This window comes from Chelonia mydas, chromosome 7 (genome assembly GCF_015237465.2).
Source record: "Chelonia mydas isolate rCheMyd1 chromosome 7, rCheMyd1.pri.v2, whole genome shotgun sequence".
NCBI classification, from domain to species: domain Eukaryota; kingdom Metazoa; phylum Chordata; order Testudines; family Cheloniidae; genus Chelonia; species Chelonia mydas.
The window spans coordinates 18,326,330-18,354,204 of record NC_057853.1 but is presented as its reverse complement, the minus strand read 5'-3'; the positions used below and the strand labels follow the sequence as shown (position 1 = coordinate 18,354,204).

Genomic DNA, 27,875 nt, shown 5'->3' with positions numbered 1-27,875 from the left:
TTTGAAGTCAGATAATATCTTTGTGTTTTACTTAGTAGTGGCTGTATCTGAAACAACTAGGAAACAGGATGTTTCATTTATAATCTGTATTCTTGATAAGTATGAAAACTAAAGGCCCTATCACATTGGTGGAAGTAGGATGAGGCCCTACAGTTCTTCAAAACTAGGCAGATTCACTTTAGATGCACATCTTCTTTGGTTTTAATCTGCCTGGATCTTACCCTGAGTTTTTCTTCGGTTCCAGATTTGAATGAAACCAAGCACCCAGTCTGAAATTCAGACAAATCCATTTCATGTCCTCTGGTGCTGTGTCAGAACCATGTGAAACCACAAGTTTTATGGGGTTTCACAATACCTGCTCACCAACAGAAGTTGGTCCAATAAAAGATATTACCTCACCTTGTCTGTAATATCCTGGAACTGACACGGCTACAACACTGCATAATCCCTGCACCATGAAGTTAGGGGTTGTTTTTTTTTTAACTTGTTCTTTCAACTACATCGGGGTGGCCAACCTGAGCCTGAGAAGGAGCCAGAATTTACCAATGTACATTGCCAAAGAGGCACAGTAATAAGTCAGTAGCCCTGCATCAGCTCCCCCAACCCTGTTCCCAGCACCTCCCACCCACCAGCAGCCCTGCTGATCAGCGCCTCCCCCCTCCCTCCGCATACCTCACGATCAGCTGTTTCCTGGTGTGCAGGAGGCTCTGCGGAGGAGGGGAAGGAGTGAGGGCACAAGGAGTGAGGGCACGGCAGGCTCACGGTAGGGTGACCAGATAGCAAGTGTGAAAAATTGGGACGGAGGTAGGGGGCAATAGGTGCCTATATAAGAAAAAGCCCCAAATATCAGGACTGTCCTAATAAAATCGGGACATCTGGTCACCCTAGGCTCAGGGGACGGGATGGGAAGGGGTGGAGTAGGGCAGGGCCTGTGCAGAGCCAGGGGTTGAGCAGTAAGCATCCCCCGGCACACTGGAAAGTTGGCGTCTGTAGCTCCAGCCCTGGAGTTGGTGTCTATACAAAGAGTCGCATATTAACTTCTGAAGAGCCGCATGTGGCTCCGGAGCCACAGGTTGGCCACCCCTGAACTACATGAAAAGTTCTAAAATTACAACTGCTTTCCCCACTGACAGTGGTTTTTTGAGGGCCTTTTCTGAATGTTGTAACTTCCTCTATACCCAGCAAACACGCTACCACTGAAGCTACAGAAATGATGTAACCATAAGAGTCCAGGGGAGTCATTGTTCCTGACATTCAGAAATGGCATTTGAGTAGAGCAGAAAACAGGCCTGATGGAGTTCTAATCCTTTTGGTAACAATCTGCCAATAACTTCTCACATCAGTTTTTGGGGCCTGATTCTGATCTCACCAAGGTCAATCAGGAATAACTCCATGAAGTAACTGTTTTTACAGTGGTGTTAGTTTGATCAGAATCAGACCCTTTAAGTTTTATAAACTGTTTGCCCACTAAAAAAGTAGCACATTATCCTCTGTCATGTCTGCTTGAGGAGTCTCAGCTGAATAAAGTACTAAGGCACAAAACATAGATATTGAGGGCAAGGACTTCAGAGCTTTTCTTTTCTTTGACAAACAGTCTGAAAAGCAAGCCATCCATGTTTCTGCTCACAGCTGAATACATTTTGGAAATCCCACAATGAGGTAATAAGATAAACAATTCTGATTACTGCATACTGGGGAGGGGAAAAAAAAAAAAAAGAGAGAGAGAGAGAGAGAGAGAGAGAGATTGTGGCCCAATCCTGCAGCTCCTCAAAGCAACAGGGAGTTTTGCCATTAACTGCAGTGTAGAAGTAGGCGATAAGATATTCAAATAAAATTAACTGTATGACCAATTAGACACCATAATGTAGTTCTGTAATTCTATACATTTGAATTATAATGAACATTTGTCAAAATTGAATATTGATCAAGCCACACTATCATTTAAAAAATTACTGCTAAATATTGACGAAGCCACAGATGACCCTGGGGATTTGTCCTCTCACCCCTCTTCTGAATTCTCCCTCTCCCCATCATTTTTTCCCCCAGTATTAACCCCCTTCTTCTCTCAGATCCCCCCTTTCTCTCGCTTATCTCCCCCCCCACCCCCTGCATCATCTAGTCAAAATCTAAACCAGTCTCCATTCAAAGGCCATCAGTTCCACTCCTTCATTGACTAGAACCATGATACTCAGACTCACGAGCCATAAATGGCTCCTTCATGTGTCTTCTGCGGCTCTTTGTAGCACATAATAATTAAATCACACAGTGTTTTAATATCAACTGATCTAAATTAGTAAAAGCATCCTGATTGGTTAATATTATTAACCAATTGTAGTTGATAAAATAATACTTGGTCATTTTGCTGTGAGGATTAGATAAGATTAGATAAGGAGAGAGAGAGAGAGTGTGAATAGGCTCCCGAACCACTGAGGTGTGAGTATCACTGGCTTGGAGACTTGCAGAAATCCCAGGGCCAGAGCAACTATGTTTACAGCATTTTTAACCTCTGCTGGTCCTGGTAGGGAATAAGAAGCTGCAGCTGGAAATGAAACCTGAGTCTTGCACATGACCAATTACAGTAGAGCCAAGAGATCACAGGACAAACTAGTTCAGTGTTTTTTTAAACTGCCACTAAAATGATCAGTTTCTAGCTATTAAGCAATGCAGGAGAATATGGTTCCTCTTATTTATTATGTTTTATAACTTTTGAAAATGAGCCTTAGGCCTTATCTATACTGCCACTTACAGCACTGAAACTTTCTTAGCTCAGGGGTATGAAAAAACACACCCCTGAGTAATGCAAGTTTCAGCGCTGTAAAGTGGCAGTGTAGATAGTGCTACAGCACTGGGAGACGCACTCCCAGCGCTGGGAGCTATTCCCCTCGCGGAGGTTGTTTTATTACAGTGCTGGGAGAGCTGCCGCAACTACACAGCCACGTTAAAGCGCTGTCATGACAGCACTTTAACGTCGGCTGTGTAGACATACCCTTAGTCACTTCAAAAAAAATTACCCATAATTAATTGTTAAATAAGGCTTTATCTGCTTAGTAGCCCCACATCACTATATACGTGAAAACCTCACAAAGAGGAAGGATGAGACTGGCAGAATGGTCCAGTGCCTAGGGCACAAACCTAGTATTTGGGAGACCCGGGTTCAGTTCCCTCCATGGCCAGAGACTTTCTATGTTACTTTGGGCAAGTCGTTTAGGGTATATCCACACACAGCAAAAACAAACAAACAAACAAAAAAAAAACAAACCCACCCCCACCGCAGCAAGTCTCAGAGCCTGGGTCTGCAGACTGGGGTTTGTGCTGTGGTGCTAAAAATAGCCACATAGCTGCTTGGGCTCTGAAACTCACTCCCCCCCCCCACACACATGGGCTTCAGTGCCCAAGCTGGAATGTCTACACAGCTGTTTGTAACATGAGTCCAGGTCTGTAGACCTGGGCTCTGAGACTTGCTGCCACAGGGTTATTTTGGTGTACAGACATATCCTATGTCTTTCTGTGCCTCAGTTCCCCATCTGTTAAATGGAGATAATAATCCTTATGCCACAGGAGTATTGCGAGGATAACTACATTAAAGATTGTAAGCCACTCAGATATTACGGTGATGGGGACCATATAAGTATCTTAGGTAGAACATTAATAAATGTAGTCTTACTACATGCCCCACAAAGCTGTTCATTATTATCATCATTCCTATTTTTCCATATACAGAGCAGCAATTTGCACAAGCTCAGACAGGAAATCAGTAGTATAGCTGATCGCAGGCTGAATGCAGATCTCTGGACTTCTACTCCAGTGCCTTAATCAGAAGGCCATCGATCATTACACCATTTTCTTTAGTGATTATGGCAGAACAGCAATGATCCAGAGCCATGAGGTTCAATTCTGGATTCCAAGTTTGCCACCTCCCCCCGAATGCATGTCTCCTCACATCTTGGATTTTGGACTGACCTATTATCATTTGTGAAATTTGGCTCTCAATCTAGGTATGAATTCCATCCACCTGAATTCAGATTGAGGTACTGGCCCCAACCCAACTAGGACAGGAAGGCAGTGTACTTAATTACTTCTTTCTAAAGTACTCCACTGTCTGACTTTCCTGGCTTTTATGACCCCAATCAGCTACTCCCCTCCCACATGCCACTCCTAGTTCATTGTGCTCCAATAATCTCACTCAAACTGCTCAAGCTTTGCTTTCCTCTAAGGCCTGATCCAGTTCCCAGGAAACTCAATGGAAAGATTCCTCTGGACTTCCATGAGAGTGGCTGCATTGGACAAATTCATTCTAGTCGTCAAGTTTTACAGCAGAGCTTACAGGCAGATTTTACTCTCCTCTGATTTGGAAAAAAGTTGTTTAGATACTATTTTTAACAGGGAAAACCCCTGGACTTGCTGGTGTTTGCTGAGTACAGAACAGTCCTGTTTATCCCAAAAATCTTTCAGTAAGCTCAAAAACTTTCATAGAGACAGAGGATCATAGAAGCAGGGTGTGATGAGGAAAGCCACTCACATCGGAAGAGATTGAGGTCAGATAGGAAGGAGCTGTACCTAATCAGGGAGCTGGATGCTTGGGATTCTGCTGCTGCATGTTACAGAAAGTGCTGTAACATGGATACATACAAGAAGAACAATCATTATCCAGAAAGAATAGGTTGATGTCACTATGTAGCTGAGATTATGTTTTCCGTGTACTTCGGGAGTCTGCTGCTGCTGGAGACAATTGCCATATGGAGGACTGTTTCTCCATTACCTTATACCTTGTGCAGTCACAGATAGGAATTTTACTTGGTCCTTGCTGAGGCAAAGCTTTCCTTGACTAGTAGAAGTTTTGCCAGAGTAAGGGCTGAGTTGTTTTTGAGTAAAAACAGAATCTCAACATTTTACCCAGGATCCCTTTCCATTTTCAAATATTAGAGCAGATTTAACTAACAAGTGAAATCTACTATGCAGCATCTGGGTTTGCTGCGTAGTTGCTCTGAAGATTACTGTAGCTGGGTTTCAGCCATGTAGTCTGTAAACTACAGTGCAGTGAGATTAAATAAAGGAGTACCCCCTGCGCTGAGTGAGTAGGAGTCACACTGAGGTCATGCAGCTGTTTATAGAAGGCTTTGCTGGAGACTGCCAGATCTCTCTACCCTGGGGCAAAAGTGATATCATCATTTCAGGTGTTATTAAAATTCATTTCCCTAAAATCTTTGAATGCAACTTTTGAAAGCCTGGTAACGATTAAATTCCCCTGCCACAGAAAAGACATCGCACCTAGCTGAGTAACAGACTTCCTGGAAAAGATAAAATTGCAAATTGCTGTTCCTTGCATGTAATTAAAGAAAGCGAGGAGAGGTTTTTGTGTCCAGTTCCAAACTGCTTTCTCCAAAGGAAAGAATGCAGCTGATTTTCTCTCTGAAATCATTACAGCATGGTATACATAATAGGATTACTCAGAAATACCAGGAACACCCTGCACTGAGCAAGCACAAAACCAAAGGTGGATCCAGGATTCCTTTGTGGGGAGGGGGTGGAGTACAGTGTTTTAATGGCTGCTTCTAATTAGAGTTTAAAGTGTGACTGTGTGAAAAGTGACTTCAAAAACACTATTGGGGGATTCCACATTTATTGTCTTAGTGACTGCCAAATCAAATTTGCTTCATTTATAAAGAAAGAAGATTTTTTTTCCTAACAGCTAGACCTGCAACCTTAGGCTATGTCTACACTACAGACCTTACAGGTGCACAGGTGTACCGCTGCAGTTAAACAGCTGCAAAGCCTCCAGTGTAGCCGTTCTATGCCTGCTGCTAGAGCTCTCCTGCCGGCGTAATTATACACCCCCAATGAGCAGTGGTAGCTATGTCAGTAGGATAGTGTCTCCTGCTGACAAAGCGCTGTCCACACTGGCGCTTTTGTTGGTGAATTTATGTTAGTCAGGGGTGGGGTGTTTTCACACCCCTAACCAACAAAAGTGCTAGTGTAGACAAAACCTTAGTTTAGAACCTGTGTTACTGACATGCAAATCAGAATAGATACCAGCTCATTTTCCCATAGCTCCATTGGTTCTACAGGGTGGATAAGAGTAAGGTTTCTTTCTCTTACAAAGAGTAGATGTGATCCTGAATTCAGACTGGGGGTATATCTATTAAGTAAGAACGTGCCATTTTTGCATTGGCCCAATGATGTTAATTGAGCAAAACTCCTTCTGAAATCAATGGTAATTTTGCTTGATTAAGGAAGATGAGATTTTTGGCCCTTAGTGACTTAAGAGTAAAATTGCATTTTCAAGGACAACTAAAACAGAATGTCTGTAGGCTATTTAACGTGTATGTTTCAATCTCCTCAAGCCAGCTATTATTTTGTCTACTACAGTATTAACTCAGCCTCCAAGTACCTGAAACCCTGATAATTTATCTGAGGAACTTAGATAGCTGATTCACTAGGGTGTAGTCAATATTTGCGAAGCGCTATGGATGTGCTGGGTATCACCATTATTTGCCAAGGACAGGATCAACATTCCTCTGATGTGCCATAAATAAACTGACATCCAGTGTCTAATGTTAAGGCCTTGATACCATCAATCAGTCAAATGTCCCTCCTGCCCAGACCCTGAGCTCCTGGCCCTGGAGGCTAGCCCCCGGCCCCTGCCCTTCTGTTCCCCCTCCCCTGCAGCCTCAGCTCACTGTGCTGCCAGCTGGGGTTGCGAGCTCTTGCCAGGCAGCACAGCTGCAGAGCTGCAGCCTGAGCTGGTGCTCTGTGCTGCGCAGTGGCACGGCTGGCTTCAGCCAGGTGGCACGGCTGGCTGTCTTGGTGCTCTGGGCGGCGCAGCTGTAGTGCTAGGATTTACGTTGCCTAATATAAAATACAATAAGTTCCTCTCAGGGAGAAAGATCATCTACTCACAGTCCAGAATCACTTGTGCTGCTTGGTAGAGCTGCAGTCCTTGGAGAAGTTCTAGTAACTGTTGGACTGTTGCTAGCCTCACTCCCCACCACCACATGAGTTCTCTCGTTATGCTGATTCCCGTCTTCTCCATGCACTTGATTTTCCGCAGCTCTGTCTGATCAGTTATCACATAGGAGGCTAAAGGTAAAGAAGGGATATTTCTCTTATAAAAAGTGGAAGAAAAACACAAGCGGGGGAAGTCCGAGCCTATTGCATACGCTCATTTAGTTTACATTTGCACAACAACTGAAAAAACAGGTACACAATAAATTAGGAATAAAGAAGATCATAATGCGAGTCTCAAGAAAAATCGGTTCCCTGGAGTAAGAGGGTGCTAAATGTTTTGTAAAAATGGAAACATTTCTTTAAATTTTTAGAGACTCACAAAAACAAATTGGCAAAACTCCTTGCACTTTTCTCCACATTTTCCATGTAACTTCCAGTGCCCCTGATATTTTACACCAGGGGTCGGTAATCTTTCAGAAGTGGTGTGCCGAGTCTTCATTTATTCACTTGAATTTAAGGTTTTGCGTGCCAGTTATACATTTTAACGTTTTTTAGAAGGTCTCTCTCTATAAGTCTATACATTATATAACTAAACTATTTTGTATGTAAAGTAAACAAGGTTTTCAAAATGTTTAAGAAGCTTCATTTAAAATTAAATTAAAATGCTGATCTTACGCTGCTGGCCCGCTCACCTAGGCCGGCAGCAGGCTGAGCAGGGCCTGCAGCCGGGACCCCGGCTGGCAAGGGGCTGGCAGCCAAAACCCCAGACCGGCAGCAGGCTGAGCGGGGCTGGCAGCCAGGACCCCAGACAGAGAGTGAGCTGAGCAGCTCAGCCCGCTGCCAGTCTGGGGTTCTGTCCGCTGGCTCCTGCCAGCCAGGGTACCGGCTGCTGGCCCTGCTCAGCCCGCTGCCAGTCTGGGATCCCGGCCCTGCCCACAGCAGTAATGTTAGGCCTGGTCTATACTAAAATGCGAGTCTCAAGAAAAATCGGTTCCCTGGAGTAAGAGGTGCTAAATGTCTATACTAAATTTTTAGTATAGACCATTACTGTAATTTAGTCCTTGTCTATACTCTGGTCTACAGTTAAACTTTAGATCAACCTAGCTATATCTCTCGGGGAATGAAAAATTCACACCCCTGAGGACTATAGTTAAGCAAACCTAACCCTTGGTGTAGATGCAGCTAGGTTGATGGAAAAATTCTTTCATCAGCCTCACAACAACCACTCGGGGAGGTGGATTACGTATTTAGATGGAAAAACCTGTTCCGTTGCTGTAGGAAGCATCTACACTATAGGCACTACAGCAGCAGCACTGCAGCTGTATCACTATAGTTCCCATAGCGTAGACATGCCGTACACTACAAATGCTTTGCTGATACAACTATAATGGCAGAGCCTCCTAGTGCAAACAGTTTGTCATCAGAAGGTGTTTTTTTTTTTTTTTTGTCAGCATAGGAACACTGCAACCCCAAGTGACATTAGCTATGCCCATAAAAGCACTTTTCTGTTGGTGTAGCTGCATCTATACAGAGGGGTTTTCTGGCATAGTTATGTCTACACTACAAAATTATGTCGACGTAAGTTACTTTGGCATATACCCGCTGCAATAATTAAATCACTTTTGTATGTCCACACTACAATCCTTGTGTCAGCAGTGTGCCTCCTCACCAGGAGCACGTGTAGTGTCAGTGCGGCATTGTGGGACAGCTTCTGAAAGCCAGTAACAGTCGACATAAACAATGCGGTGTTTACACTGATACTGCACTGACCTAACTACATCAACACTGACTCTACACCTCTCCTGGAGGTGGAGTTATTAAGTTGTCATAGTGGGACATTTACATCAGTGTTGAGCCAAAGGGGAGGGGGAGGCTTGGATACACTTAATTAAGCCACACCAGGTGCATAAGTATAACCGGTTTTATTGCCAAAGTATAATAAGCTTTCCAGCCTTCACGCATTGCTAAATACAAGCTTTCCAGCAAGCAAGAATCAATGCTTACGCCCCTTCTATGCTATGGACAGTCCCGGACCCTCCAGCCTTGTCCCTGAGGGCTTGTAGTAGGTGCTGCTCCAGCGTGGGGAATTCCTGGGCACCCACAAGGCCAGGGTCCGCAGGTGAGACTATTCATCTAAAGCAATCCTCATAGCAGTTTTTAATCATCATCTCCTTCTAAGGGGAGGGGTGGGTGTATTCACCCACAAGCAGGCTCTGGCAGGAAACACTGCTGCTCTCTATTCCCACACTTCACAGTCTTGGGCCTTGCTTAATCTCTTCACTTGTTTATCCAGTCAAGTGGCTGCAAGCCAGCCTGGCTGGTTAAAGCCAGTTCACTACTAGTTCCCCCCAAAACATTCTGTAGCAACAGCCCAAGGTAACTTGTGGTCAGCCCCAACGATCAGTGGGAACGAAATGTTAGTGTAGACACTTACATAGTTAGGTCAACGCAGGACAGCTTACGTAAACCTAACTCTGTAGTGTAGACCAGGCCTATGTCGGCTAAGGGGTGTGGTTTTTTCACACTCCTAAACAATATAGCTATTCAGACAAAACTCTGTAGTATAGATTTGGCCTTACACTTTCCCTTGCTTCCTCAACATGAACATACACCAACTTAGCCTCCTTCTAGACTCCTTTGAACTCATCCACTTACCAATATGTAACTCTCATCCCTTTTACACATATCTCTGAATTTGACTAACTAAGCCCCAGTGTAAGTGAGTCTGCATTGATGTAACTAAGGGGTAAGGGGTCAGAAGAGAGGAGTGGAGCAAGAAAAACAAACAGAAGGATACAAGAAGATGCAAACTGAAGTAGCTCCAGTGTACCTGGTCTTACATCTTCTGACTTCTTGGTGTGTAAACTACACTAACTTAGGCTTTGTTTACACTGGGGATTTCAGCCTTTGGCAGTCAGCCACTGGTGTACCTGCCACAATGTAACTCCCTAGTGTAGAAAGTCTTAATTTGCACTGGTACAGTTGACTCCAGTGTGAAGCTGGAATAAACTGTACTGTAAGTGGAAATTGCAATTTACGATGACTTTGCCCATCTACCCTAGGATTTTTCACCAGGGCAGCTATGCTATTTTGTGGTCATCAATGGCTGCAGCTGGGGCAAATCCCCAGTGTACGTAATGCTTTAGACTCCCTTACACTTGATAAATTAGTGTCAGGGAGTTTAAATTTCTCTGCTTACATATTTCCCCTTAATTTGGCCCAATGGAGTTACAGCTGGGATGGAATTTAGTTCATGATCCTCTATTACTGCACCCTTTGTCCTTTCTCCACAGTCTGTCATTGCATCCGATGAAGTGAGCTGTAGCTCATGAAAGCTTATGCTCAAATAAATTGGTTAGTCTCTAAGGTGCCACAAGTACTCCTTTTCTCATTGTTAACTGTGTTTCTCTAATTTAGACTCCAAGCTGCAGGGACCAGTTCTTCTTTGACCTTCAGACTCTTGGGGTTTGGGATAAACGATTTTCTCTTTCAAGACAAAATGTGTATTTGGGGAACAAACAAATGTTGGATAATTTGAAATGTGACTATCCAGGAATGGGATAATCTGGGTATGCCTGTCTCTCTAAGGGTCCATGCACACCTCTGGCACTGAATAAATAATAATTTCAGTAGAGAAAATGTCGTAAGAATTGTAAGGAAATTGGTAGGTGAAAAAAAAGATATAAAATAAGGAGAGATAAGGTTCCTCCTTATCTCCCCTGCTGGCAATAGCTCACCTTACCTGATCACTCTCCTTACAGCGTGTATGGTAAAACCCATTGTTTCAGGTTCTCTGTGTATATAAAATCTCCCCACTGTATTTTCCACTGAATGCAACCGATGAAGTGAGCTGTAGCTCACGAAAGCTTATGCTCAAATAAATTGGTTAGTCTCTAAGGTGCCACAAGTCCTCCTTTTCTTTTTGCGAATTCAGACTAACACGGCTGCTACTCTGAAACCTAAGTATTTCTGTGCTTATCTGAATAGAATGGCGGTTCAGCCACCACTAAGTTATTTACACCTTGATCCCGCTAATGGATCCATATGCGGGGGAAGCCCTGAGCCCTCCACCTACAGCATCTGGTCTTTAGAGAGCACCAGAAAGTGCCTCTGTGAGGAATCCTCCGTGTGACTGGCGCCGGACCCCATCTTAGAAAGCGGAGAGTTCACTGCCGGGGCTTGTCTCCAGCCACCGGCCCTTGCTCCTGTCACGACCCCTGCCTGCCTCGCTCCTTGTCAGCAAACCCTCCGCCCCTTCCCCTCTCAGCTCCCCGCTCTCACCGAAGCGCATCCAGTCGTAGTCGTTCAGGCAGTCCATCTTCTGGCAGAACTCCTCCAGCACGCAGGCAGGTAGGGTGTGGAGGTAAGCGGGCTGCGGGGAGCTCCCCGGGCCTGGCTGCTGCTGGGCCATTCCGGCACAGTCACTTGCTGCGCCCGCCGCCGCTGCCTTCCCTGCTTGGGCCGTCAGCGGCACACGGCGCTCGCTGCCCTGGCTCTCTGGCGCCGCTCCGCGCGTGGGCGTTGGCGCTCATCTCACACGCTGCCCCCTCTGCGGGGGCTGGCACGAGCAGCATGTCCCCCTATCAGCGGCCGCCTCGAGCCCCGGGGCGGATGTATACCGGCCGCGAGGCCCTCTGGCTCTTCCGGGGCCGTGGTGATGTCAGCCGCACTTCCCTCACGCGTAGGACAGGTTTTTCCTCCGGAGGGAGGATGGGGGGTGAGGGCGAGTGCAGCTGCATTGCTACGTTGTGAGTGTGAGCCGGGGCTGGTTCCCTGAAAGTTACACCCAAGGGTTTCCCCAAGGCCAGTTGCACGCAGTGTTGCAAATTTAGTGGTTGGTTGTACATTTGAATTGAGACTGAAAATAATACAGGCTTTAAAAGCATGCACAGGATATGAGAACATACTTGTACCTGAGGAAGCAGAATGGGTATGAAAAGTATGAACAAAGACTAGCTTCCTCACGCAGCTGTTATTTATGACAATGTTGGCACATTTGTTTTGGCTGCATTGGCCTACCTAATACTTTCAAATTATTATTGCTAAGCAAGGTCTGAATGAGCTCTCCCCTGACAGCTACTGATGAGCCAGGGGTGGGTGGACCAACTGTATTTGCATGAACACCTACTTTGCCTAGCTATCCAGGAGACAGAGCTGTGCTGCCCAAGTGATCAGTTTTGGCTGGTGTTGGGTTACAAATCACTTAAGTATTAAATGTGAGGGTTATGAAATGTTGTGATCCTTATTGTATACGTGAAAGGCAGCAGAACTGTACTTAGCCTGCTGGAATGAGAGGATCTCCCTCGTGCTTAATTTGTGCGAGGGCTTGCCAGGGCTGAGCCCCAGTACCTCTAGGCTCCCCAGTTCATAGCCCTGGAACCTCTGGGCTTGTCATATCAGTTATGAAAGTAATAAACTTGCTTGAGCCCTGGCACCTCTTTTGTTACAAATTAAGCACTGGTCATCCTCAACTGAACTGCACTCCCTACACAGAAGGTTTGGATGCTATAGCCTAGTGACAAGAGAGAGTGATGGGGCACACATGTTTTGCTTGGTGGTGGGGGCTCTGCCTAAGAGTCACAGGCACTATTTGACCTGCTTCTCTCTCCTGTTTAGAGAGAGAGCTGATTCGGCTTTAAAAGTGACCACTAGTTGAAATCCCTGATAATCAGGTCTAAGTGCTTAGACCTGCTGTGGGATAGTGTTTCTGTGGAAGAGACAGCCTAGCCTTTGCTAGCAGTGAAGTTCCCCCCTTGAGAGCTGAAATCACTGAGAGCTGGGTGGAACCGTGAGAGACCAACTCACAGACGTTACAGTAGCACATGGCAGCAGAAGGTGACAGTGCACGGCCATTGGGGACGGAGTGGCCAGAGCATTGGACTATGTTTTATTGACTTCACTACAGAATGTTAGATTTGTGACTGTGAAACTTATATAAATACATTTCCTAGTAGGCCAAGATTTTTAAAATGCATTATTTGCCAAGGTCATTATTTCACAACATCGCTACCTCAAGAGGTCATTATCTTGGGGAGTTTCTGTACTAAACTTGTTTATTATAATTATGTTTATGTAAGAACAGCCATATTGAATCAGACCAATGGTCCATCTATCCTAGTATCCTGTATTCTGACAGTGACTATTCCAGGTGCTTCAGAGGGAATGAACAGTACAGGGAATTGTCAAAGTCAGATTCAAGACTCACTGAATTTGTCAGACCACTCTGTTTATTAGCAAAGCGCTTTGCCAATGCACCCAGATATATGTGAGCCTCCTGCAAAAAGCTCAAGCCAACCCATTTATACGGACAAGCCAAAGCCAATCCAACATAGGAGACAAAAGGAAGTAGAAACTGACAAATATACATACATATCTTATTTGCATACTAACCTTTACCAATCTCCTAGCTCAGTAGGAGCTCTAAGTTAATTAGTTTGAGGATCCATTGTCTCACACTCCTTAATGTTTCTCTTCCTGACAACTATATTTCAACAAATCTTTCAAGCAGCATTTCTTTAATGAATTATAATTTCAATATAATTCATTCTGCTTTCACAGAATCATCGAGAGATCCATCCCCTGTCATCCACTCCCAGCTTCTGGCGAACAGAGGCTAGGGACACTCAGAGCATGGTGTTGCACCCCTGCCCATCCTGGCTAATAGCCATTGATGGACCTAACCTCCATGAACTTATCTAGTTCTTTTTTGAACCCTGTTATAATGTTGTCCTTCACAACATCCCTGGCAAAATGTTTCAAGGGTGACAGTGTGTTGTGTGAAGAAATACTTCCTTTTGTTTGTTTTAAACTTACTGCCTGTTAATTTCATTGATTGACCCCTGGTTCTTGTGTTAAGTGAAGGGGTAAATGACACTTCCTTATTCATTTTCTCCACACCAGTCAAGATTTTATAAGCCTCTGTTGTATCCCCTCTTAGTCATCTCTTTTTCCAAGCTGAAAAGTCCCAGTCTTTGTAATCTCTCCTCCTACAGAATCTGTTCCATACCCCTAATAATTTCTGTTGCCCTTCTCTGTACCTTTTCCAATTCCAGTGTATCTTTTTTGAGATGGGGTGACCAGAACTGCATGTAGTATTCAAGATGTGGGCATATCTTGGATTTATATAGTAAAAATGGAGGAGCTTGGTTTGCCAGACTGATCAGCTAAGCCAATATTGACAACCTATATGAAAAGGCTGCAAAACACCATGCCTCTGGACTGCATCAACTTGCAGAAAGCCTTATAAGCCAGTCACTATCAAAGCCAATTTTAGAAGAACTTAATGAGGCTGTTAAGAATGTGGAGACACAACTCAGTTTATGTGAATGGCTGTTGCACCATACTTTCTATTTAAGTAAGAGATACCACACACTACAAACTGGAGGCCAATATTAAGCGCACTGTCACTTGTTAATCCTGAAGTTGGACACTGGTTTTGAACAAGACTGGCAAATGCTCGCTATCTTTCTGAAAAAAACTCAACTGACTCTCTAGAAGCATGCAGTGCAACAGTGAAAGACTCAGCCGTTGAAAAAGTGAAGAACTCTCTTACCATATTCAAAATATATGCATACATGGCTGATGAAGCTCCAGTGCAAATAGGCATCAAGTATTAAGTCATTGCATATGTTATCTTGATGTCCATGGTAGGCCAGTAGATGCATTCTAAATGTTCAGGTTATAGAAGACACATTAGCTGCATCTGTGACATCTTAGAAGAGTTAAATGCTTGTCAGTTGAACCCCAAACAGATGGCTGCTTGTGCATTTGATGGAGCTACAAACTTCTCTGGAAGACATAGTGGAGTACAAGCTTTGCTCAGAGAAAAATAATGAGGAGTCCTTGTGGCACCTTGGAGACTAACAAATTTATTTGGGCATAAGCTTTCATGGGCTATAACCCACTTCATCAGATGCATGGAGTGGAAAATACAGTAGGCAGGTATAAATACACAGCACATGAACAGGTGGGAGTTGTCTTACTGAGCAGGGGTTCAGTGCTAACAAGGCCAATTCAATTAGGGTGGATGTGGCCCATTGCCAACAGTTGACAAGAAGGGGTGAATATCAACAGAGGGAAAATTAGTTTTTGTAGTGACCCAGCCACTCCCAGTCTTTATTCAGGCCTAATTTGATGGTGTCAAGTTTGCAAATTAATTCCAGTTCTGCAGTTTCAGAAACTGCAGAACTGGAATTTTGATGGTGTCAAGGTTGCAAATTAATTCCAGTTCTGCAGTTTCAGCCTGAATAAAGCCTGGGAGTGGCTGGGTCACTACAAAAACTAATTTTCCCTCTGTTGATATTCACCCCTTCTTGTCAACTCTTGGAAATGGGCCACATCCACCCTAATTGAATTGGACCATCATTCCTCTCAAATTCATAGCTTTATTTTTAAAATTATATTTAACCCACAGCCCAGAGATATTCTTTTTCTAGACATTTTTAATTCTTCTCTTCTATATGTTTTATATTTAACCTGTTATCCACTAATTAGGTTTTTAACTTTTAAAAATGTCATTTGTAACATTAAACAATTTTATATTTTAAAATACTTTTTCACTGAACCATTTGCCTTAGTCCAATTATTTAAAAAGATATATAGCCCTTGACTTTTGTTGTACTTTTTCAATTATTTTAACCCTTGCATTTTTGTATTTAGTTTATACAGTCCTGCAAAATGATCCACATGGGTAGATCCTCACACCTGCATAGACTCATTCCATCCACATGAAACAGCTTGCAATGTATGTAAATTATTCTTAACTTTTTTCATTTTTCTGTTATTTTATTTATATTTAACCCTATAATTTTTCTATTTAATTTAAAATATTATTATCAGTCTTGTCATATTTTAAGTTTACCTGTCTCTTATCATATGCATATACTTTAAGTTATGTTACAGTGTTGCCAGCTCTCACAATTTTACATGAGTCTTGCCAGTTTGGGTGGTTTTCTTACAGCTCCAGCCATTGACGTAATGAGAATCTGAGTTTCCTTAAAACCAATTTAAATTACTAGCCCTCATGGATTCAGAAAAAAACTGGAAAATGTGACCTGAGTATCACCTAACGGTTCAAAAACCAGAAGACAGGACAAAGAATCCCAAATGTATCATTTTAAAATATAATGATTTTTACGGTAATCTTGTGATTTATTAGGGCCTGACACTTGATTTTTTAACAGTTGGGGGGTTTAGTAATACCGACGTTATGACAATAATTCAGTAAGTTCCCCTAGCCATTCAACCATTTTCCCATACTTCCCCATCGCCCCTCCTGCCTGCTCCTCTCTACCCTGCGTGGGAGAAAAGAGGGCTTTTTATAGATCATTGACTGAGAGGTGGGAGAGAGAAGTTACTATCCTAAGTGGTTGACTGGAGGCAGGGAAGCAGAAACTCATGTTTTCCTTATTGTCTCTGGCATGACACTTTCCCTGGCAGGCACTGGGCAATAGAAGCCAGGAATGAGAGATTTGTGGGCTCATTGCCTCACTGGGCAACTGAGAAAAAAAATGGAAGAAATTTTTGCCCACCAATGAAATGCAGCCACCTTTATGATGGAATTTGGCATCCAGGGGTTTTGACAAGGTAACTGAAGAATCACTTTTCAAACTGAAACTATATACTTCCCTATATATTTTGTGGACACATTTGATAACTCTCCCTGTTAAATAATGTCATATTAGCCAGGATTCCATATTTCTGTATGCTCCTCTCAATCCCTTGGACAGTTACTGCGGGTGATTTAGTAGGAATAATTGTCATTTCTATAGTGCCTGTCATCACCTAGGGTCCAAATCCCTTAACTGGTACAGGAATCATTTCACCCAACACTGCCGCCTCTTGGGGAGGGGAGATGTGATAGCTGTGTACCAGCACACAGCGAACACTGCACACGACAGGTTAGGCAAGGTTATCAAGTTGGGACTACCAAATTGGGAAATTAAAAATACACAAATGAATAAATAAAAAATGTAAATGTTTCCTTGAAACATATTGTAAAATCCATCACAAGAATAAGATCGATCATCATAACTATCATTAAAGTATCATTGTTACAATAAACCTCCTTGCTATGGTTTAAATTATCTCCAAATGGGTGGGAATTTGGCAGGTCAGCTCTAGGGCAGAAAATATGTGAGAATAGTACAATTGAAACAGCAAGGGAATTTCAGGAGGCAGAATGTAATTTTCTGACTTGAAATTTGGCAGGGACAACAGGACTAACATCCGGTTCAAGGGATGTTCTTTGCTGTTGAGTCTTAGGGGGTCATTTGTTTGCATGACACTTTTTTCAAACCTGCCAGTAAAGAAAAGCCTAGTAACAGAACTCCTTGTCTCTCAGCCTTTCAAATGACTATGTATTCCCCTTGGTTCCATACCAAACCGAACCAAACTGATATACAGTGTATGACAGACTGCTGAGCTAATTTATCACCAGGATAAAACTGTTGCATATTATTTCTTTATCCTCTGTTAAAAATAAATTTGGTGCTCATGAAAATTGCCTGCTAACAGGCCCACAGCTAGTCTGCTGATCCACCAGAAACCAGAGGCAGCATGGGGAGCGGTTGTGAAATGTCCTCTACCCCACCCCATCCCACAGCCTCTTCCATCCTCACCTACAGGAAATACTCCCACTCAAATCTTTCTTCTCTTGGAGACTGTCAACAATATTTTCAATTGTGATGGTGGTTTTAAATGAAGTGGAACTAGGAACTGGACTGAGATCCACCCAGTCATTTCACTTAACAGCCTTCAGAGAGTTACAGTTTCATTCACTAGGGACCAGGCTACATAACTGAGGGGTAAGAGGCTCTATGTACAATTATCAATCTGCAGAGCTATCTACATCCTTTCCCTAGTTCCTTAGGCCATGTTGACTCTACAAACTGATCGACACAGGTTCATCAGCATACAGGCGCTGAAGTTTGTATATCACTCTTGTGCATGCATACTTGGTTACTTGCACCACCAGGAGTGCTTTTGTTGATGTAAAGTTTAGTGCACCGGGGTAGTATCTCACTGTGCTACACACTACCTGTGAGGACTCCTGGGCCTCAAACCCAAGCCTGCAGGTAGTGCTTGGACCATGGCCACCACCTGGTCGCTCACCTGAATTGGTGGAGAAGGGAGCTAGGAAAGCTCTAGCTCACAAAGAATCCCTCCCATGAAACTCCTGACTTGGGGAGATGTCCAGCACCACCAATTGGCTGGGACACATTACTTAAGTCTAACAGCTGATGGGCAGGTGGCTGCTGGGTGCTGAGCACCCACTATTTTTTTTCTGTGGGTGCTCCAGCCCCAGAGCACCCACGGAGTCGGCACCTATGGCTTTTGGGAAATATTTGCTATGTGTTGAGATAGAAATGACTTTCCCAGGGATCTCTGGGAGCTAGGGGTCAAGTTTCCAGCATGCAATTTTCTCCATCCCAGAATGCCATCCATACTTTATAATTTTTGCATTTCTTTAAAAAAAAAATCCCACAAACTCACATGACACTTTTTCGATCACCTTTGACAGAAGCATGGAGCCCACAGAGTGCTGCACTGTTCTCATGAACTTTGCAAATATAGAATACACAATTCTCCTTTATTTGCAGACCTGCTGGAAATACTTCAACAACAGGGGACATGATGATTTTTTCAAGGCCAGTTTCCTGAGGGATAGTGAACAACAAATCAAGTTTGTTGGAGCATTCATGGAGCAGCTGCAGATGGTGGAGCATCTCTTCTTGGCCTGAGAAATAAGCACTGACTAGTGGGATTACATGATAATTCAGATTTGGGATGATGAGCAGTGGCTGCAAAACTTTCAGCTGCAAAAGCTCACATTCCTGGATCTGTTTTCCTAGCTCGCCCCAGCCCTCCAGCGCATGGATGCCAGAATGAGAGATGTATTGACAGTGGAAAAGTGAGTGATAATCACATTGTAGAAGGAGAGGAACTTGTGGAGGCCAGCTCCACACAGAAGGGATGGGGGAAGGAGAAGGAGAAGGGTTGCGGGGGCAGCCCCACATGGGAGGGAGAGAGAAGGAGAGGGGCTCCAGGGGGCAAATCCTCGCAGGAGGGAGGGGAAAGGAGAGCAGCCTGGGGGGCCAGCTCCGTCTGGGGCGGGAGCGGGAGGTATATGCTCACCCTACCACAGCTCCGGCATCTGGCCTGGCCAGGGGGTGGGGCCTCAGGGGGAAGAGGAGGAGCAGGGTGGTGGGGTGGGGGGGAGAGGAGTTCTGACCTGTGGGGGCCCCCCAATTGGCCAGGGCCCTTGGGCACAGGCCCCGTGGGCCCATACGGTAATCCGCCACTGTGTACGGTGTTATTAAGACATGTTCCAAAGTCAGTTGGCAAACAGGTTTGTCTCAAACAAAGGAATGTGTGCTCTGCTTAATTTGTATTTAAGCAATAAACAGAGTCATCAAGCAGGAAGGGAAACAAAAGAAATTCAAACAGGTGAGAAAAAAGCAGCAGGGAACATCCTTCCGCATAGACTTTTTGTCTCCTGGTACCCAGCTGGAAATGTTTTTCAAGCAGGGAACTGTGATGGGGTGTCTGCCCCACACTGGGCCATAAGGGGTTAACAGAGGCCTAGGGCAGCTGTGTGAAAAGCAGCCAATAGGAAAGGGTCTGTGAGGAACAGCCAATCAGGGCTGGGCAGGCCGATATAAGAAGAGCTGCAGGGCACTGGAGTTACCTGGAGCTTGAGGAGGGAGGATCAGGTTCCTAGCAGGAGGAAGAAGTGCTAGCACCCTGGTCAGAGTAGTGCTGCTAGCAGGGACTGGGAAAGCTAGCGAGAACTCCTGGCTAGCTGCTAAGACTGGTTGGCTGAAGCCCTGAGGTAAGGGCAAAGAAGGTGCTGGGGGCTACGAGGAAGTGGCCCAGGGAAACGAACTGAGGAGGCAGAGAGGACACAGCAAGTGGCGGCCATCTACAGGGTCCCTGGGCTGCGACCCGGAGTAGTGGATGAGCCTGGGTCCCCCCACTCACCACTGAGGAAGTGGCTGGACTGTGATACTGTCCCCCAGAAGCGGGGAGCACAGAGTGCGGCACAGTCGGAGGGTTGTGTCCTGAAGAGGATGCTGTGGTCCCAGGAGCAGAAGTGACAGCAGCAAGACACCACCAGAAGAGGGTGCACTGGTTAGCAAAGCTAATCCATGGGACAGCCAGCAGGAGGTGCTGTAGTGGGGGGGACTGAAACTGTAAAACTGTAAAAAGGAAGGACAAACACCCCAAGGCACTCTTTTCTCTTTCCCCCCCACCCTCCCTTCCCATCAAGTCACTGCACTTGAAGGGACAAAGTAAGCAGCTGTTGGACTGGGGGAAGGGTGCTTGGTCAGTAAGACTGCTGAAAGCATGTGTTGAGAAAATTTTGCTTTGAATTTAACATCATTTGTTAAGTTAGGCACCAGTTGCACTTTATCTTTATTTTTCTTGTAACTATTTCTGATTTTTATGCCTCATTACTTGTACTAAAATCCCTCTCTTTATAGTTAATAAACTTGTTTTATCTAATCCAGTGTTTTTAAATTGAAGTGTCTGGGAAACTCCATTTGGAGTGCCAAATTGTGTGCCTATTTCTATTAAAGAAATAATGGACTTTATATAACTTGTATTGCCCAGGAGACAGCTGGGCAGTACAGGACATACATTTCTGGGGGGAAATCCCAGAAGTGGGATTTGTGTTGGGGTCACCCTGCAGCATAATCCAGGCTGATGAGAGCCAGAGTGTAACCCAGTGTGGCTGGCAGGCTGCAGTTATACACAAACGTACAGGGTTTGGCTTGCATGCTGGAAGACTGTTTGTGAGTGGCCCAGGTGGGAGCTGCTTCAACCAGAGCATTGTAAGGCACTCAAGGTTGCTGGGCGGGGGTGACACAGCTACTCATTAGGGAGGATTGTACCATAGTATGTCACACCTGAGCAGTACCAGGTTTACAGAGGTGCCATTGGTGCTGGGCCCACACTCAGAAGGGGCCCTGAAGCCTAGCCCCGCCCCCCATTCTGCTTGCTCTCTGCCCCAAAACCCCATCCATACTCAGTCTCTGCTCCTGGGGCCCTGCCCCTGCTCTTCCCGAAGGCCCTGCCCCCACTTGGCCTCTTCCCCAGGAGGACCTGCTTGCTACTCTCTGCCCCCACCCCCTCCGTGCAAGTGGTGGGGGGGTCCTTGGGGGAGGAAGCTGAGCGGGGTGGGGGGGAGAGGCTGAGTGGGGCCACAGCCTCAGAGGGTGGAAGCATGGACAGAGCAGGGGGTGGGGCCCACAAAAGATAAATTCAGCCCTGCACCTACGTCTGCAGCATTTTAGTTTGCTGCCTGAGAAGATCTATTATGTTCTGGTTCTGTTCTCTCTCTTTATCGTGTGGGACTCCTGGTCCTTTTTCCTGTATTCTCTGTCTTTCTCCGTGCTGTCAATCACATTGGCGCTCCGAGCCCTTTGTTCACCACTGGCTTGCTGGATCTCACAGAACATGTTCTTCCCTAGTCCTCTTCTTCCTCAGCGTCAGGTGGTCTGTGGGTGTGGTGGAGCCACCTTGCAAAGCTGCCATGAAGCTACTGATAAAAACAGATAGATGTAACTTGTATTTACAGTCACAAGGAAAAGATAAGTTTCAGAACTCCCTTTCCTTATTCCCATAGCGTGGGCAGTTAATATGGAGGCGTTGCTTTGCCTGTGTGTCAGCATCCCCCTCTTGACTTTACTGGTTTGGACAAACAAAAAGGCAGGAGTTGATACATTTGGAACCAGCTATGCTGCAGGAATTGCCAGTGCAGAGGAGATGTTCCATCTGCCTGTCTTTCGAGGCTCCATTCCTAGATTGGTTGTCAGTCACAGCTGAAGGACCCAATCTGGCCTGAGTGGATGCTGTTGGCAAATACAGAGTGAATTTGCTCATCTGCCTTTTATTCCCATAAACATTTTTAATAAATGCTTATTCCAGTATCTCTGCAACAATTTGTATAGGGGGGTGCTGAGAGCCATTGAACCAAACTGTAAACCAGGCTGTATATGATGGAAACCACTTGAAGCCAGGGGTATATGTGGCAGTACCCTTAGTTCCAACGCCTGTGGCTTATTTCCACTTCAGCTTTGGAGCGGCTTAGCAGGTATGAATATGGCCCTCCCGGAGTAGGGCAGGATTTTCTGTTGCATGAAACTATACAATTTCTGATCCTATTCCATGAGTGTAAATATAGGGCAATGGCACTGAATATTGGCACAATATTCAACAGATGGTGGTGATTTTAGCTGACATCTCACATCTGAGGGTCACAAAGGCGATCAGGGCCCATATGTTGCGGTGGGTGCTTAGCACCCACTGGAAGCCAGCTCCTCCCTCTCCCCCCGCCCAACGCCTCCTACCCACCATGGATAAGCTGTTCTGCAGCATGTAGGAGGCATTGGGGGGGGGGGGAGAGGACGTGCTCAGGGGAGAGGGCAGAACTGGGCGGGAAGAGGCAGGCGGGGTTGGAGATTTGGGGGAAGGGTGGAGTGGGGGCGGGGGCCTGGGCCAGAGCAGGGGTTGAGCACCCCCGAAGCAAGGAGGAAGTCAGCACCTGTGCAGAAGGATAAAAGGGACATTCCTATTCACATACACAAAGTACTCCATGTGACTCCCCTCCCCCTGCCTAATCCCACAAGGGAATGAAAAGCAGATGCCGTTGCCAACTCCCACTCTATTTGTTTGCCATCTCTGCCCCTACTTGTATGAGTAAAACAATTAAGTCGATGCCTTTTTCTTGTTAACCTGGGGATGGGCGGGGTGCCATCTTTAAATTTAAACATTGTAAGTAAATGCATGTACATGCTTACCTGAGTTCCCTTTCCCTTTATCAGGCTCATCCTTCATTGGTGCTCCACCTGGGAGGACTGGCTAACTGTGATAGTCTCAAAGAGGTCCTGCTAGCAGCATGGCTGGAGTTCCTTGGGGTGTCTTCCTGACTCCTCCTCCTCCTCCTCCTTGCTGTTTGTGGAAAGGGTCTCTGTCTCGGCTCCTCGGAGGTATGCAGTGGTCTGTGGGTGCAGGTGGGGTCTCTGCCAAATATGGCATGCAGTTCCCTGTAGAAGTGTCAAGTCTACAGTGTAGCCTCAAATCTATTGCATTCCCTGGCCTTGCACTGTCCCTGACAAAGTTCCTTTGTTTTCACGCGTCACTGCTGATGATTCCTGTCATACCACTTTGCCTGTAGCCCTCGTGCAATCTGTTTGAACTTGTCAATGTTTCTACGGCTGGTCGGTAGCAGTGCTGGCACAGCCTCTTCTCCCAATAGGCCCAAGAGAGCCAATGCCACATCTGCTTCAGGCAGGAGAGAGTCTAGTGCATGGAGTCAGCATGGTCGATTGGGTAGTTGCATGCAAGGGTGTGCTTGCCAAGGTGGACAATCAGGAAAAGGCATTTCAAATACAGGTGAGGGATTTTAAAGGGGATGTTTCTTTCAGTCTCTGTGACCCCTAGGCAGTGGAGTTTAAAATTGTGGCCCGACCAGTCACTGTCACAGGGAATGAGACATTGTGGGACAGCTGCTGGAGAACTGTTGGGGTTGACACAGGTCATTCAGTGTCTACACTCGCACTGTGTCGACCTCAATATGTCGACCATGGCTCTATGCCATTCAGAGAAATAGTTTTACTGTGTCGCTGTAACGGTGTGCTAATGTAAGCCAGAGACAAATTTGAATACAGACACATTCACAAATAGGTCAGTGCAAGGTGATTTATGTTGACCTAACTTTGGAGCGTAGACCAGGACTCATTCTCATATACATGAATTCACTGCAATTGAAAAAAATACTTTCCCATGTAGCTTGATGATTGTGCCAGTGGTTTACTTATCTTTATAGAACGTGACCACATCCCATTGCGTGTAGTGATTTTTCGATCAGACCATATCATCGTATGATCTTTAATTACCATAACCCGGGTGTCACTTAAGCATCTAATCCCGGGGTTCTCAAACTGGGGGTCATGACCCCTCAGGGGGTCCCAAGGTTATTACTTGGGGGGTGGGGTTGTGAACTGTCAGCCTCCACCCCAAACCTTGCTTTGCCTCCAGCATTTACAATAGTGTTAACTTTTTTATATATTTTTTATTTTATAAGGGTGGGGGGGTCGCACTCATAGACTTGCTGTGTGAAAGGGATCACCAATACAAAAGTTTGAGAACAACTGTCTAAAAGAGTGTCCCTCAAACAGCAGACGCTTCTTTGAATCATAGAATCATAGAATATCAGGGTTGGAAGGGACCTCAGGAGGTCATCTAGTCCAACCCCCTGCTCAAAGCAGGACCAATCCCCAATCAAATCATCCCAGCCAGGGCTTTGTCAAGCCTGACCTTAAAAACTTCCAAGGAAGGAGATTCTACCACCTCCCTAGGTAACGCATTCCAGTGTTTCACCACCCTCATAGTGAAAAAGTTTTTCCTAATATCCAACCTAAACCTACCCCACTGCAACTTGAGACCATTACTCCTTGTCCTGTCCTCTTCTACCACTGAGAATAGTCTAGAACCATCCTCTCTGGAACCACCTCTCAGGTAGTTGAAAGCAGCTATCAAATCCCCCCTCATTCTTCTCTTCTGCAGACTAAACAATCCAAGTTCCCTCAGCCTCTCCTCATACGTCACGTGTTCCAGACCCCTAATCATTTTTGTTGCCCTTCGCTGGACTCTCTCCAATTTATCCACGTCCTTCTTGTAGTGTGGGGCCCAAAACTGGACACAGTACTCCAGATGAGGCCTCACCAATGTCGAATAGAGGGGAACGATCACGTCCCTCGATCTGCTCGCTGTGCCCCTACTTATACATCCCAAAATGCCATTGGCCTTCTTGGCAACAAGGGCACACTCTTGACTCATATCCAGCTTCTCGTCCACTGTAACCCCTAGGTCCTTTTCCGCAGAACTGCTGCCTAGCCATTCGGTCCCTAGTCTGTAGCTGTGCATTGGGTTCTTCCGTCCTAAGTGCAGGACCCTGCACTTATCTTTATTGAACCTCATCAGGTTTCTTTTGGCCCAATCCTCCAATTTGTCTAGGTCCCTCTGTATCCTATCCCTGCCCTCCAGCGTATCTACCACTCCTCCCAGTTTAGTATCATCTGCAAATTTGCTGAGAGTGCAATCCACACCTTCCTCCAGATCATTTATGAAAATATTGAACAAAACCGGCCCCAGGACCGACCCCTGGGGCACTCCACTTGACACCGGCTGCCAACTAGACATGGAGCCATTGATCACTATCCGTTGAGCCCAACAATCTAGCCAACTTTCTACCCACCTTATAGTGCATTCATCCAGCCCATACTTCTTTAACTTGCTGACAAGAATACTGTGGGAGACCGTGTCAAAAGCTTTGCTAAAGTCAAGAAACAATACATCCACTGCTTTCCCTTCATCCACAGAATCAGAATAATTTATTAGGAAAAACAAAAAGACCTGCTTTATACCTGACCATACTTTTAACTTTTAATGAATAATATAAACCATGAGTATAGCTGAAAAATGAAATCATACTGATGTGAGGAAAAGTTATGAAATACTGTTCTTGCAATTCCAGTGGTGGATAAATATGAAATCCATTCTTATGTCAGGATGTTTCTCGGCCATGAAAAATGAGATACACTCAATAGTTATTACTCTCTGAACTGCTGTGTGGAAGGTATGGTGAGCATGTGGTAAGCTTCAATGCCACTATTAGAATTCAATTTTTTTGACTAGTTCAGGCAATGCATAGTATTAAATATACTGAAAGACATATTCATGTATGTTATAGTGATAGACAGTATCACACAGACCTGCTGTTACATTCACACTGTCAACAGCTCCAAAATGACATTGCCACATGACTCAAGAATCAGTAAAAATAGATTTATAAATTAATATCTGACACATTTATATCTACTTCTCATTTTGAAGAGGAACTAGTCAACATTTTTTAAAAACTGATGAAACAGAAAAAAATATTACCAATGCTTTGGCAACAGGAAAATGAGGTCACATCAGCTGAATAGATGGGAGCTGAACGTAGGTCAGATCTTAACAAATCCAGATGACAAGAAGAAAGAACAAACAATTGTGGAGAAAAGGGAGAAAATATGGTGTGTGGTTAAGACACTGGACTGGGACTCAGGTGCTCTGGGTTCAGTTCCTGCCATAAACTCCTTGAGAGTTTAGGCAAGTAATTTCATCTCTTTTGTGAAATGGGGAGTAAGAATATTTTCTTTGTCTATATAATAAGCTCTTCAGGGCAGAAAGTGTTTCCTACTATATGTACACACAGTGTTTAAAACAGTCAGACCCTGATCTTGGTTGTGTTCTCTCAATGCTACTATAATACAAATAATAAAATAACCCTCAGAGACAGGTGTTGGATCATATTAAAGAAGTTCTGTATTAAAATCACAAATCAGCTTGATTCCCCATAGTTTAAATTCCAGGGTATTACTAATTAAGAGGTCTCTTGGTTTTTGGTACTGTTTCTCTCCCTCTATGTGTGAAACTTGCAAGCTGCTCTGTTCTCAAAGCAATTCTTTGTAACAACAACTACTCACACAGAGACTCAAAGCAATACTCTCTAACAACAGAAACAGCACCCAGAGACTCCCCGCCCTTTTGTTGTATTCATCTCACTTTGTTAACAATTGTGATTAAAATAGAGATAGAGGATGTATGTGGATGGATGCTTGGCATGGATAATAACTGAATGATCAGGGAGGTGCCAGCGTAAGAATCCAGTGTCCATCGGCTGAAGAAGGCGTCAAGTGGAAATAACCAGAGGACCCCCGGAGGGCAGACTGGAATCCACCCAACAGCCTCAAGAATGGGAGAACCAAAGAACAAGATAACATCTGGCAGCACGGAGCCGTCAGGAATGTGCCATCTGCTGACTGATTCAGCAACAGCATGATGAAGCAATTCCCATAGACTGGCATAGGAAGAAATTCCTCTAAAAATGGACTCTAGAAAGTGAGAACTTTGGGGTCTGATTCTGCAAACCGACTTCCAGGAGCATCAGATGAGCATCTGACAAGGCCCTGCTCCCTCCTCATATCCAGGCCACCTGGCCAGTGCCTTGGCATGAGCAACTCTAAGGCTGGTAACTATGATAACAACCTTGCAGAACCTGTGTTTGTGTGTATGAATGAATGTGTGAATAAATATGAAATTGAATGGAATGTTACAGCTATAACTAACTGCTTACTATGGTTCTTTCTGTATTCACAATAAATATGGCATTTTGCCTTTTCCCCTTTAATAAGATCCTGCTGATTTTTATTTTATTGGTATAACACAGGTACCCACCGATGTGTTGAATAAACCAGGTTTCCCAAAAACCATGGGAAGAATAAGGGCAAGTCTACACTATAGTGCTACATCAGTGCAGCCTGCGCCGCTGGAGTGTGTCTGGTGAAGAAGTGCTCTCCTGTTGGTATGATTATTCCACATTATCAAGAAGCAGAAGCTATGTCGACCGGAGAGCATCTCCCACCAACATAGCGCTGGTGTGGACAGTGTAAAACTTGCATCTCTGGGAGGGTGTATGTGGCTTTTTCGCACCTCTGAGTGATGTAAGTTATATCGATTTAGGCGGTAGTGTAAACTTGCTCTCAGTGCATTAGGAATTAAAGAAATGGAAGATACTGGACTCATTTAGGTGTGGAAAGGTTACAGAAGCCCTTCATCTTGGATGTGGAAGAGTCTTAGGAATATTTATGACTCTGCAAGGTATTAAGTACACTCAATGCCCACTGTCTTCACTTACAGTGCTTGGCAGTTTGCACGATCAAATGCAAAGTGGGGTGCAAATAGCTGTATAAAATTCTAGTCCGTATTTGGGCAAAACTCCCACTGATTTAAAGTACAATTTTACATGTGTCTCCATGGCTTGTTTACTTGTCACTATGCTTCCCTCCAGATTTTTTTTAAAGCTAAAGCAAAAATTCTCC

The 27,875-nt window shown here is 44.9% G+C and overlaps 1 protein-coding gene and 1 long non-coding RNA gene across 3 annotated transcripts in view; one reads left to right on the top strand and one right to left on the bottom strand.

Annotated features, from left to right (window-relative positions):
- The window catches only part of IRAK2 (interleukin 1 receptor associated kinase 2), a 32,517-nt gene extending 20,865 nt beyond the window's left edge, over positions 1 to 11,652 (bottom strand). Inside the window, exons 1-2 of the mRNA XM_007060004.4 lie at positions 11,227 to 11,652; positions 6,898 to 7,077 (exon numbers count right to left, since the gene is read on the bottom strand). Coding sequence (XP_007060066.2) covers positions 6,898 to 7,077; positions 11,227 to 11,356 — 310 coding nt within the window. The 5' untranslated portion in view covers positions 11,357 to 11,652. The remainder of the gene's footprint in view (positions 1 to 6,897; positions 7,078 to 11,226) is intronic.
- On the top strand, positions 1,516 to 20,392 carry LOC122466630. 2 transcript variants are annotated; one of them, XR_006292291.1, is made up of 4 exons: positions 1,516 to 1,526; positions 15,604 to 15,688; positions 16,384 to 16,530; positions 18,546 to 20,392. It is a non-coding gene; the product is annotated as an uncharacterized LOC122466630 (long non-coding RNA). The 2 variants fall into 2 exon arrangements; XR_006292290.1 differs by lacking the exon at positions 16,384 to 16,530.
- The last annotated feature ends 7,483 nt before the right edge of the window (positions 20,393 to 27,875 follow it).